Source organism: Oryx dammah, unplaced genomic scaffold (genome assembly GCF_014754425.2).
Source record: "Oryx dammah isolate SB20612 unplaced genomic scaffold, SCBI_Odam_1.1 HiC_scaffold_11058, whole genome shotgun sequence".
NCBI classification, from domain to species: Eukaryota; Metazoa; Chordata; class Mammalia; order Artiodactyla; family Bovidae; genus Oryx; species Oryx dammah.
The window spans coordinates 1,730,308-1,744,302 of NW_024080452.1; the positions used below are offsets into that span (position 1 = coordinate 1,730,308).

The 13,995-nt window shown below is 40.4% G+C and overlaps 1 protein-coding gene across 1 annotated transcript in view; it reads left to right on the top strand.

The window, feature by feature from the left end:
• Positions 1-215: 215 nt before the first annotated feature.
• The window catches only part of LOC120860382 (39S ribosomal protein L3, mitochondrial), a 54,564-nt gene continuing 40,784 nt past the window's right edge, over positions 216-13,995 (top strand). The window contains exons 1-4 of the mRNA XM_040236183.1: positions 216-497; positions 1,505-1,689; positions 2,697-2,788; positions 4,667-4,765. Coding sequence (XP_040092117.1) covers positions 406-497; positions 1,505-1,689; positions 2,697-2,788; positions 4,667-4,765 — 468 coding nt within the window. The 5' untranslated portion in view covers positions 216-405. The remainder of the gene's footprint in view (positions 498-1,504; positions 1,690-2,696; positions 2,789-4,666; positions 4,766-13,995) is intronic.

Here is a 13,995-nt window from a genome sequence, read left to right on the forward strand (position 1 = left end):
TGAGCTGCCCCACAACGGGCACTACTTAGAAGTGACTTCGCTTCCTTAAGAAGCCTGTCCCTAGTTTGCCTCATTCTCTTAAGTTTAAATTCCAAGAGTCTAGTTCTTTTTTTCCACCCCATAGAGAGCCAGATCCTACCCACCCCACCCTAACTCAGAGCCAAGTTAGGACTATTCCGGAGGCGGAACTCTAGTTCTTGGAGCCGATCCCGGCACCGGCGCGCTTTGCGAGCGGACCGGAAATGGCTCTGGCAGTTCTTTTTCGTCCGGGAAGGCAGTGTGGGAGGCTGCGGGACAGCTTCGGACGGTTCACAGGACTGGGACACGGTCGCTGCGGCGCCCTGAAAGCCGAGCCGAGCGGCAGGGCGCCCGAGGGTGAAGGGGTTGCGCTCTCCCGGCCTCACCATGCCCAGTTGGAGGCTGCTGGCTTGGACCGGCGCCCGGGTGCTGGACCGCGGCACAGGTGGCCTGGGCACTGCCCTGGGCTCGGGAAACAGGTGGGTGCTGCGGAGAGACGAGCGTGGGGGGTGATGCTTGCACTCGCGGCCACGGGCTGTGGCTTGGCCCGGCCCAGGGTAGGAGGGAGCTCCGTCCAGGCCTGAAGAGTTAAGAATCACTACTCAAAGGACGTGCCCTTTGAAGGGTTGAAGGGATAGGTTTTTTATTTTCAATGCTGATGAGCCAGCGACTGGCAGCAAGAAGTACCAACAGCAATAATATTATCTTCCAATTAGTGAGTGTTTATAATAAATGTTCTGTTAGAAACATTAGGCGCCTTGGCTCATGTAGCCTCATGAGAGCTGTTATCATCCGTTTTACAGATACCACCATTATTCCGTCCTATCATTATTCAGTTTTACAGATAAAAGAGTCTTAGAGACAAGCGATTTGCCCAAGGTCACTTAACTAATAACTGCAGAATTGAGACTCTAGCCTGGCTATATCTTCCTGTCTACAAAAGAGATAGACCTCAGAAAGCTTTACTTCTTTCTGACCCTCCTCTCAAGAATTACACACCTGTTTCCTGACCTCTGTCCCCTAAAGTCTTTCTTGTGTGTTCAGCTAGTACAGGTCAGGTCTTTTATGGATTTTTAGAATTTGCACACTCCATTTTTTCACCATTATGAGCCTAGGCCATGTCATTACAGATAAGAGGTGAGTTTATCAGAAAAATATCAGTAAGCCCACATTCTGTCACCTCTACTGCATGTAAACTGTTATGGTACATGTTCAAATGGGCCTGTGACTTCTCTTGTCTACAAAGGACTACACTATTGGAAATCTGTTTATCCCAGAGGAGAAAGGGAGAACTTTTCCTCCAGGATATTTATTAACGGTTAAAATATGAGCCCCGTTTTCATGAGGAATGTCAGTGAAAAAAACTGGAACAGGATGCACACCTTTCCCTAAGGCCCTGACTATACTTTCCAGCTGATGTAACCTCCTGTACAATAAATGGGGAACCTTTTGAGTTGTGCTTTGTTCTCTAATTTTATTTTTGCAGAACAGACATCTGGGTTTTGGTTAGAAGTCTCCATGGCAAGAGTGGTACTTGGTGGGATGAACATCTTTCTGAAGAGAATGTTTCCTTTGTTAAGCAACTGGTCTCTGATGAAAATAAAGCCCAGTTAGCAAGTAAACTCTGTCCTCTGAAAGATGAGCCGTGGCCTATACATCCTTGGGAACCAGGTGGTTATTTTGTATATGTTGTGTTCTCATTGCCTGATTTCTGTCTGACTGGCACATTTAAAGTCATAATGACTTCTGGATAAATTTGTCATCTCTGTTTTTCATGACATAACTGTCTGTTTCATTGTGGTTTGGTTTGCAAGTATATTTCCAGCATCCTAGTCTACTGTTAGTGAATTTCTGATGATCATCAAAACTTACTCAAGAAACTGCATAGTAGGTGAAAAGAGAATCATTCTGCAAATTTTTTTTTAAATTTTCTTCAGATAATAAAATAGAAAAGAAAAGCTGGAAGAGTGCGGTGAACTAAAATGTATCACTCAAAGATTTGCATTTGAGGTGTTCTAGCACTCAGTACCTGCCAAGCATAACCCCAGAATCAGCTCTTAGTACCAGAGTGCTGCATCCATCTATGGCCAGACCAAAAAGCATAAGACCTTTCCTGTTGAGGCTGTTGTCTTTGATTGGGGGTTATTGTGGCTGTCAAATTGTTTAATGACTAGACATCTTAGTGGAGCAACTTCATCAGTTTATACAACAAACTGAGTGTCATGGTAGATGCTAACATTTTTTAGCCACATAACCACTTATGTCATCTCTGTAACCCCAGCTAACTTCTTAGAATTTAAGTAGTAGATATTTCCTGATTAATGAGGTTGGATATGAATTGATACTAAGAAAGCAAGGCATAAAGGTAGATACATCATGCCCTCTATTAATTACCACTATTCTAAATACTAGAATATATCACTTTAACTGTTTTCTTTATTTTATATAGTTCTCTTATATTTTTTATTTTACAGAGATTTATTGAGTAATACTATGTCAGGCATGGTTGAAGGCACTTATATCTGAAAGGAACAGTTGTATTTTACTCTATGGGTATATCAGCATGTTTGTTATCTGCCTACTCCTTATATGAAACCAAAATTTAGGAAATCCTGTAGTATCAAGTTGACAAATGTTGGAAAAAACTGTGTGAATACTGATTTGTCTTTAATTGCCAGGTTCCTCTAGAGTGGGCCTTATTGCACTGAAGCTAGGCATGATGCCTTTATGGACCAAAGATGGTAAGAAGCATGTGGTCACATTACTTCAGGTAAGAAAGAAATAAAAAATAATAGCAAATCTGTTGTGTGTGCTGAGATCTATTTGTGCAAACCTGTTGTGCAATAGACAATATTTGTATCCTGAAATGTGAAGAAGAGGTAGAATGGAGCATAAATTCTGTGAAAGAGGTTTATTTCTGAGGATGTCAGTGAATGTTCTTACTCATGCCTGCATGGTGGCTTTCTTGATACTGGTGTTGGGATAACTGGAGCAATAAATTAAAAAAAAAAAAAATTGTAACCTAACTTCTTACAGATCTACTAGTTTAACTCAGTCAGAAAAAAGTCTCAGTCCCATCTTATTTTCATTTATGCGGTTCTTTCAACTCCAAGTTATAATTTTGATCTCTTTACTAACTCAGAGTGTAACACTTACCTGCAGAAGCAGCATTTTGTTGTCTGAAATAAGGTTAATGGTTAAGAATGTAGGCCCTGGAACCTGGATATCTCATATCTGAGTTATACCATTTCCTAGCTGTGTTCTTTGAAGCACTGCCTCATCTGTAAAAGATAGGCTTTTACTCTTCAGGAGAAATCACTGTGACCTCCCTCAAAGGGTTACTGTGAGGCTTGCACAAGATGATAAATGTCAGGCACTTAAAATTTAAAACAATGTTCAATGTCCAGCATTAGCTGTTGCTGTCTTTATCATTATTATAAAAATCACTGGTACGTTGAGACCATCATTCTCCAGATCACTTTGAACAGCTCACTTCATCTTTGGAGTTAAGCCTTGGACAAGTGATTAGGCAAGCAATGGAGATTAAAGTGAGAACCCATACATGGAAGTGCTTCCAGTACTGTCAGGCACAGGTGGCCTGCAAGCCCTTAGTAAGTTTTTCCTGACTCTGAATGATCAAGGAAAGAATTATATCAATAATTCCTAGAAGTCTACAGAACTTTGGGAACTTTCAGGAATGACGGCTGGGATTGTAAATTGGAACAACTACTTCAGGAAATAGTTTAGCATTAGGGAAAGTTGAGGTAGGTGAACCTGTGGTCTTCCAGTTTCACTCCTGAGTGTTACTAGAAAACTCAAGCAGATCAGTTATAGCAGCATTACTCTTAATACTCCAAAACTAGAAATAACTCATGTTTCCATCATGGTAGAATGCATAAAGAAATCATGGTATATTTACATGATAAAGAGCTGGGTGGCAGTGAAAATGCACAGAATGGAGCTGCAGAAAGCAGTGTGGGTGAACCTTAGCAATAGAATCTTGAGCAAAAGCAGGAAAATCTGGAGGAGTCTGTGGTCTGACTCCACTTACATGAAGTTTCAACAGATAGCACTAACTACAGGATTAAGCAGTGCTTTCAAAGGTAGTAATTATAATGAAAAGTTAAATAAATGATTACCACAGTGTCAAGAGGGATTTATTTGAAGGGCAGTGCTTGCCAAACTTTTCTGTACCTCAGGATCACATAGGGGGTTCAGAAAACATAGGTTCTGTTTTAGTAGGTTCTGGCAGGGGCTGCATTTTCACACAGTTCCCAAGTGATGCTGATACAGCTTGTCTAGGGACCACACTTTGAGAACCACTGCTCAAGGGGTAAAAAGGATAGGGAGGAATGGGTGTGAGGTGGGGATTAGGAAGAGACACAGAGGTTTGGGGGATTTTTGATATGGGTAGTGGTTATATGCATATTTTCTTTGTAAATACTCCATTTTGTTGTATATTTGTGTTTTATGCATATTATGTATTGTGGTTAATGGGTTTTTTAGATTGTGATTGGTTTTAGAGGGATGATGAGATCAGAAACTTAAGAGAATTCCTAACTGTCCTAGGGACTCAGTGTGGTTGGTATGTAAAATTAACAGGTATTCCAGCACATTGATTTTTGTGTGTGTGTTTTTTGTTTTTTAGGTACAAGACTGTCATGTCCTAAAATATACTCCAAAGGAAAATCATAATGGAAAAATGGCAGCCCTGACTGTAGGAGGAAAAACTGTGTCACGTTTCCATGTAAGGATGCATTTTCATTCCTAGAATACTGCATTTCATTAGCTTTAGATCTGATTTATTTGAAATTCTGAATTAAGTTTTGAGGCTATCACATAGTCATAAACTTGTCCTGGAGGTAAACTATGGATTTGAGGGAAGACAGTCTGATAGAGGGGCTTCCCTGAAGGTAAAGAATCTGCCTGTGATGTGGGAGACCTGGATTCAGTCCCTGGGTTGGGAAGATCCCCTGGAGAAGGGAATGGCAACCCACTCCAGTATTCTTGCCTGGAGAATTCCATAGACAGAGAAGCCAAGGAGAGACAAGAAGGCCTTCTTTAATGAACAGTCTATAAAAATAGAGGAAAACAACAGAAGGAGAAAGCCTAAAGATCTCTTCTGGAAAATTGGAAATACCAAGGGAACATTTCACGCAAAGATGGGCACAATGAAGGACAGAAGTGGTAGAGATCTAGTAGATACTGAAGAGATCAAGAAGAGATGGAAAGAACACACAGAAGGAGTGTACAAAAAAGATCTTAATGAACTGAATAACTAATTCATGTTACCCAGAGCTAGGCATTCTGGAGTGTGAAGTCAAGTGGGCCTTAGGAAGCACTGCTGTGAATAAAGCTGGTGGATGCAATGGAATTCCAATAGAACTATTCAAAACCCTAAAAGATGATGCCATCAAAGTGTTGCCCTGAATATGTCAGCAAATCTGGAAGACCTAGCAGTGGCCACAGGACTGGGAAAGGTCAGTCCTTACCCCAGTTCCCAAGAAGAGATGGGACTAAAGCATGTTTCATACTTAACATGTTTAGTACTAAAGAATATTCTAACCATCCGACAATTTCACTCATCTCCCATGCTAGTATGGTCATGCTTAAAATCTTGCTTGCTAGGCTTTAGCATTATGCAAACCAACAACTTCCAGACGTCCAGGCTGGGTTTAGAAAAGACAAGGGAACCAGAAATCAAATTGCCAACGTTTGCTTAATCATAGAGAAAGCAAGGGAATCCCCGAAAAACATCTACTCTGTTTCATTAACTTCGCTAAAGCCTTTGACTGTGTGGATCATAATAAACTGTGGAAAGCTCTTAAAGAGATAGGAATACTAGATCATCTTACCTGTCTCCTGAGAAATCTGTATGCAGATCAGGAGCAACAGTTAGAATCCTGTATGGAATAACTGATTGGCTCAGGATTGAGAAAGGAGTATCACGGTGCTGTCTGCTGTCACCCTGTTTATTTAACTTATACATTGAGCACACCATGAGAAATGCCAAGCTGGATGAGTTACAAGCTGGAATCAAGATAGGCAGGAGAAACATCAACAAACTCAGATATGCAGATGATACCACTCTAATGGCAGAAGGTGAAGAGGAACTAAAGAGCCTCTTGATGAGGGTGAAGGAGGAGAATGAAAGAGCAGGCTTAAACTAAATATTAGGAAAAAAACACTAAGATCTTGGCATCAGCCCCATTACTTCATGGTAAATAGAAGGGGAAAAAGTGGAAGTAGTGGCAGATTTCCTCTTCTTGGGCTCTAAAATCACTGTGGATGGTGACTGCAGCCATGAAATCAGATGTTTGCTTCTTGGCAGGAAAACTATGACAAATCTAAGCAATGTGCTGAAAAGCCAAAACATTACTGTGCTGACAAAGATTAGTATATCAAAGCTTTAATCTTTCCAGTGGTCACATGTGGTTGTGAGAGCTGGACCGTAAAGAAGACAGCACCAGAGAATTGATGCCTTCAAACTGTGGTCTGGAGAAGACTCCTGAAAGTCCCTTGGACAGCAAGAAGATCAAACCAGTCAATCTTAAGGGAAGGGAAGGGAAGTGAAGTGAAGTCGCTCAGTCGTGTCCTACTCTTTGCGACCCCATGGACTGTAGCCTCCCAGGCTCCTCCGTCCGTGGGATTTTCCAGGCAAGAGTACTGGAGTGGATTGCCATTTCCTTCTCCAGGAGATCTTCCCAACCCAGGGATCGAACCCAGGTCTCCCGCATTGCAGGCAGACGCTTTACCATCTGAGCCACCAGGGAAGACTCATCTTAAGGGAAATCAACCCTGAGTACTCATTGGAAGGACCGATGCTAAAGATGAAGTAACAGTATTTGGCCACCTGATGCAAAGAGCTGACTCATTGGAAAAGACTCTGGTGCTGGGAAAGATTGAAGACAGGAGGGGAAAGGGACAACGGGATATGATGGTTGGATGGCATCACCAATTCAGTGGACATGAGTTTGAGCAAGCTTTGCGAGATGGTGAAGACAGGGAAACTTGGTGTGCTGCAATCCGTGGGATCACAAAAGAGTCAGACACGACTGAGTGACTGAGCAACAACAATTCCCTGATCCAGGAAGATCCCACATGCCAAGGAGCAACTAAACCCATGGGCCACAGCTATTGAGCCTGCAATCCAGAGCCCGGGAGCCACAACTACTAAAGACCGAGCGCCCCAGGGCCCATGCTCTGCAACAAGAAAAACCACTGCAATGAGAAGCCTGCGCACTGCAACTAGAGAAAAGCCTGCACAGCTGCGAAGACCGAGCACAGCCAGAAATAAATAGAATGCTGAGTTTATAGTTTAAATGTGGAAACATCTGCACAATTATTATTTTGGAGTTTTTTTGGATAACTAAAAGCAGAGAATACCTTTTAAGAAATGGTGATAATTTTCACTAATGGCTGCTGAAATGTCTTTACGTTTACTAAAACATTGCTTGTCTCTAGATTAATATTTTTATTATAAATTGTTTATGAAGTGAACATGAATGGAAATTAGGAGATAACCTGTGCTATGCAGCTGTCAAAACTAGCAGGTGTTTATCATTTACCTTTTATTTCCTTGTCATAGTTAATTTTTTATTTAAAAGTTTTAATTTTCTTTCTTTTTTTAAAATTACTTCATTTATTTATTTCTGGCTGTGCTCAGTCTTCGCAGCTGTGCAGGCTTTTCTCTAGTTGCAGTGCGCAGGCTTCTCATTGCAGTGGTTTCTCTTGTTGCAGAGCATGGGCCCTGGGGCGCTCGGTCTTTAGTAGTTGTGGCTCCCGGGCTCTGGATTGCAGGCTCAATAGCTGTGGCCCATGGGTTTAGTTGCTCCTTGGCATGTGGGATCTTCCTGGATCAGAGATCAAACCCTTGTCTCCTGCATTGGCAGGAGGATTCTTTACCACTGAGCTACCAGGGAAGCCCCATAATTAACTTTTCAGCAGATGTTACATGCTGAGTATATAGGCATAAGTCTTTTACATTTATTAACCAATGAACTTTTTCAGACTCTAAGAAGGATAAGTAACTCCCTCAGGGACACCCACTGATAAGAGGTAGACAGTCAGACTCCAAAAGCCTTACTTTCTTAATTGTCTCTTGATATCCACCCTTTGGAAACATACAGGGAAGGTGAACTAATAAATCAGCCATCTCAATACGGAACTATAAATGCAGCAAGCACACTGGCCAGTTCTGCTTGTGGAAATCTTAGGAGGTTTCACAGGGAGGAGACTAGAAGAAGGGCGGGTGTTAAAGGTATGCCAGGGGGAGTGGGCTTTACAGAAGCAGACCTGTGGAGGAGGATTGCTGCCTGGGAGAAGGGCAGTGTGTCTGGATCTTAATGTGTGGTGGGGCTGGTGGGAGAGTGTGATAAAGGTGTGAAAGGTAGGGCTGTCAGGATTGAGTTTAGACTTTCTGAATTCTTTAACCAGAAAGTGAAAGAAAGTGTTAGTTGCTCAAGCTTGTTGACTCTGTAATTTCATGGACTATAGCCTGCCAGGCTCCTCTATCCATGTAATTCTTCAGGCAAGAATACTGGCGTGGGTGGCAATTCCCTTTTCCAGGGGATCTTCCCAACTCAGGGACAGAACCTGAGTTTCTTTCATTGCAGGCAGATTCTTTACTGTCTGAGCCATTACTACTCACTACTTTAACCAGGGCAGTAGTCAGATTAGTCAAAGCTATGGTTTTCCCAGTAGTCATGTATGGATGTGAGAGTTGAACTATAAAGAGAGCTGAGTGCTGAAGAATTGATACTTTTGAACTGTGGTATTGGAGAAGACTGTTGAGAGTCCCTTGGACTGCAAGGAGATCCAACCAGTCCATCCTAAAGGAAATCAGTCCTGAATATTCATTGGAAGGACTGATGCTGAAGCTGAAACTCCAATACTTTAGCCACCTGATGTGAAGAACTGACTCATTTGAAAAGACCCTCATGCTGGGAAAGATTGAAGGCGGGAGGAGAAGGGGATGACAGAGGATGAGATGATTGGATGGCATCACCAACTCAATGGACATGAGTTTGAGTAGGAGTTGGTGACGAACAGGGAGGCCTGGTGTGCTGCAGTCCATGGGGTTGCAAAGGGTGGGACATGACTGAGCGACTGAACTGAACTGTAGTCATATTGTTATGATTAACAAAATTAGAAAATCCCCCATGCTGGGAGGACATTTAAGGGGTGAGCCCTCTGGGAGAGTTGATAAAAGTCTTTTGCACTGGAGCAGTTGCTTTGGGCTTGGGAGAGGCAAGCATTATAAAAGACCAGGTGAGGATGAGCTGGTGGGACAGGCCCCAGCAGGTCAGTGCTGATGCTGTGACCTGGGACAGAGACAAGGAACGAATTGCTTTGGAGGAAAGATGTAAAGAGTTTACAGAAAAGGCAGGTGGAACTGTCCTATAGGTAGTGGGGTATGTGTGCTAAGTCACTTCAGTCGTGTTTGACTCTTTGTGACCCCATGGACTACAGCCCCTCAGGATCCTCTGTCCATGGGGATTCTCAAGCAAGAATACTGGGAGTGGGTTGTCATGACTCCTCCAGGAAATCTCCCAGACCCAGGGATAGAATCTCTTATGTCTCTTGCATTGGCAGGCGGATTCTTTACCACTAGCACCACATGGGATATACTGATAAGTAAATTGGTAATGGTTGAAGTCCTATGGTTTAATAGGCCTGTCCCATAAGTATTACAAGACTTATTTTTGCATATTATGGTGGTATGTTTAGCTTATTTTTCATTAAGACTTCATAGTAATATCTGCTACTCTTGACAGTTTATTGACTAATAATTATGGGGTTCAGATAAGGTAGTTAAAAGTACATGTGATATTTTTGGAAACTTTTTTTTTTAAATGTCAAATGTTTGAATTTTTAAGTGTAAACATTTGCCAGACCTCCTGTGAATCATATGAACAATTCTTTGGTTTGCTAGATACCACTGTTTTCTAATTGATTATATTTCTGTGTTTTTGTTAGGACTAGCACTGTCATCTTTATTTCATTACCAATTTTGTAAATTTCTGGCTCTGTAGCCTGCATATTTGTAAATCAGGTGTCATGTTGGGGTAATCCATTCTCCTGTAGCAGATTTGTGAACATTACCTCCTCAAGACTGTGAGAATGAGTGGGCATGGCATCAGAAGAGCTGAGTTCTGTTTCTGTGACTGCCATTAGCTCCTTCACTTCACCTTTCAGAACATCCATTTTCTTACCCACCAAAACAAGCAATTGGACTTGATGGTCTCTGAATTCCCTCCCAGTTCTAGAAGTTTCACACTGATTCTCAAATACTTTAGTTTTTAACAAAAAACAAAAGTTCCCCTCCTAATTGCTAGCTCAATTTATTTATTTTCCTTAATGATGAAGACAGTCTTGTTGATAAAATCTTAATAGCTAAACTAATAGAGAAATGTTAGTACTTTTATTTCTACTTTTGTACTTGAGACTGGTCTTCATACCTTAAATTTTCTCTCACCAGTGAATGTATAGCACAGCAGGATGCTGATTTGGATGCTGATTCTTATACTGTGGTGAATTTTAACCCCATAAATGACATGAATTTTTAAAACTATTCACTACTGTGGTATAGGAAGTGCTTCAGAGGCTCATTTATTCTTCAAGATATTAATTTTCTAGGTCCAGAGGTCATGTATTGCAATATTAAGAAACAAGTTTGTCTTTGAATGACCTTTTGTCAGAATAGGATATGAAAATGAAGTTCTAGAATTCTTTAGAAGTAAAGCATTTTGGTTCAGAAAGAAAGATTTTTGAAATTCAATGTATACAAACTTCAAACTTTCATTTGCACATTGTAACCCTCAGTGAAACTGCAAGTAGGTTGATTTTAGAGAGTCAGAGAGAGAGAGATCTATGAATATTAAATAATGTAGCATTTTACAATGAGTTGATTGAATCAGTTTTATTTATACTAAGGCTGAAATGTTATTTTTCTTAATCTGTAAAGAATTTATGCCTCTGAGAAATTAGACTACTTGGCTTTTGCTGTTTGTGTACCATATTATAAATAAAAACTGATGTGGTACATAATATTTTTGAATAAGGAAGTTTAAGTGGCCTTACAAGTTGATTAAATCAATTCATATTTGGAGCAGAGAAGCATTTTCATTGTGAGAAGGATAATTGAAGAGAACTTTGAAGAGGGGAAAAAAAAATGCAACCTTGTAGATGGGATTATCCAAGTGTGACACTGCTGTCAGTCTTTTAAATTGCCTTTTGAAATCATTTATTTGGAAGTTAGAAAAAAAAACCCTCTGTAACACTACTGTTGACTTCAGCTCAGCTTGAACATTTGGTTTTTCTCAGGACAGATGCCTGATTAGTTTTATGATATTTTTATTTAAAAGAAAAAATTATTCAACTTTAGTGAAATTGGAAGATAATCAGGAAGTATGTATTACCTTTGTCCTCCTTATGTCTCAGTCTAGAGTTATTTAGTCAAGATGTTTATCTTTTCCATTTTATATTACTAAAAAATGTACAAGATTTTTCTCATAAGCCTCCTGGAATACTTAAAAACTGATATAAATAAAATATGTTTTTTAAATTGCCAAGTAGAATATGTGAAGGTCATATATAAAATTGAAATTCTGGTCTAAAATTCAATAAATTTGAATCTGATACATCAGGGAAATAATTTTAAGTATCCACATTTTTAGATGTTTTATTGAAGTTAAATTGATCTAAAACACTGTTAGTTACAGATGTGCAACATAGTGATTCAGTATTTCAATCATTACAAAATGATTCCCATGATCAGTATAGTTACCATCCACTGCCATTCAAACTTATTACAATATTGTTGACTATATTCTCCGTGCTATACATTTCATCCTCAAGACTCATTTATTTTGTAACTGGAAGTTTACCTCTTAACTGCCCTCACTATTTCATTCATCCCCCCAGCCCCTCCCATCTGGCAACCACCTGTTTGTTCTCTGTATCTATGAGTCTGTTTCTGTTTTGTTACCTTCCATTCATTTGTTTTTTAGATTCTGCATATAAGTGAAATCATATGGTGTTTGTCTGTCTCCATCTGACTTTCTTCACTTTGCATAATATCCTCTAGACCCATCCATGTTGTTGCAAGTGGCAAGATTTTTTTTTCATGGCTGAGTAATATTCCATTTTGTATATGTGTGTGTGTGTGTGTGTACATGTGTGCATGTGTACATAAATACACATCTTCCTTATCCATTCATCTGTTGACAGACACTTAGGTTGCTTTCATATCTTAGCTATTGTAAATAATGCTGTGGTGAAAATAGATGTGCATATATCTTTTCCTATGAGTGTTTTTGTTTTCTTTAGAAGAATACCCAGAAATAGAGTAACTTAAATCATATGGTGTTTCTATTTTTAATTTTGGGGGAACCTCCATGTTGTTTTCCATAGCGGCTGCACCAGTTTATGTTCCCGTCAACAGTGCGTGACAGTTCCCTTTTCTCCACATCCTCTACAGAACTTGTTGTTTTTTGTCTTTTTGATACTAGCCATTCTGACAGGGGGAGACAATATCTTCTTGTAGTTTTATTTGCATTTCCCTGAAGAGGAGAGTGGAAAAGTTGGCTTAAAGCTCAACATTCAGAAAACTAAGATCATGGCATCTGGTCCCATCACTTCATGGGAAATAGATGGGGAAACAGTGAAACAGTGGCTGACTTTATTTTGGGGGGCTCCAAAATCACTGCAGATGGTGACTGCAGCCATGAAATTAAAAGACGCTTACTCCGTGGAAGGAAAGTTATGATCAACCTAGACAGTATATTAAAAAGCAGAGACATTACTTGCCAACAAAGGTCCGTCTAGTCAAGGTTATGGTTTTTCCAGTGGTTGTGTATGGATATGAGAGTTGGACCGTGAAGAAAGCTGAGCACCGAAGAATTGATACTTTTGGACTGTGATGTTGGAGAAGATTCTTGAGAGTCCCTTGGATTGCAAGGAGATCCAACCAGTCCGTTCTAAAGGAGATCAGTCCTGGGTGTTCATTGGAAGGACTGATGCTGAAGCTGAAACTCCAATACTTTGGCCACCTCATGCGAAGAGTTGACTCATTGGAAAAGACCCTGATGCTGGGAAAGATTGAAGGTAGGAGGAGAAGGGGACGACAGAGGATGAGATGGCTGGATGGCATCACCAACTCGATGGACATGAATTTGGGTAAACTCTGTGAGTTAGTGACGGACAGGAAGGCCTGGTGTGCTTCGATTCATGGGGTCACGAAGAGTCGGACATGACTGAGCAACTGAACTGAACTGAACTGATGAGTAATGTGTACATCTTTTTTCATGTGTCTTTTGGTCATCTGTATGTCTTTGAAAAAATGACTGTTCGTGTCTACTGTTCATTTGTAAATCAGGTTGTTGGGTTTCTTTTGCTATTGAGTTGTATAAATTCTTTGAAATTTTGAATGTTGACCCCTTATCAGATTTATCTTTTACAAATATCTTCTCCCATTCAGAGGGTGGTCTTTTTGTCTTATTAATATTTTTCTTCACTGTACAAAAACTTTTTAGTTTGATGTAGTCCCATGTATTATTTTTGCTTTTGTTTCCCTTGCCTGAGGAGACAGATCCAAAATAGCTTTGCTAAGATCTATGTTAAAGATCATGCTATCTATGCTTTTTCTGTAGTTTTCTGGTTTCAGCTCTTACGTTTAAGTCTTTAATTCATTTTGAGTTTATTTTTGGATATGATATGAGGAAGTGATCCAGTTTGATTCTTTTGCATGTAGCTGTCCATTTTTCCCAAACCATTTGTTGAAGAGGCTGTCTTTTCCGCTTTATATTTTCTTTCTGCTTTTGTCATAGATTCAGTTCAGTTCAGTCGCTCAGTCGTGTCCGACTCTTTGCGATCCCATGAATCGCAGCACGCCAGGCCTCCCTGTCCATCACTATCTCCCGGAGTTCACTCAGACTCACGTCCATCAAGTCAGTCATGCCATCTAGCCATCTCATC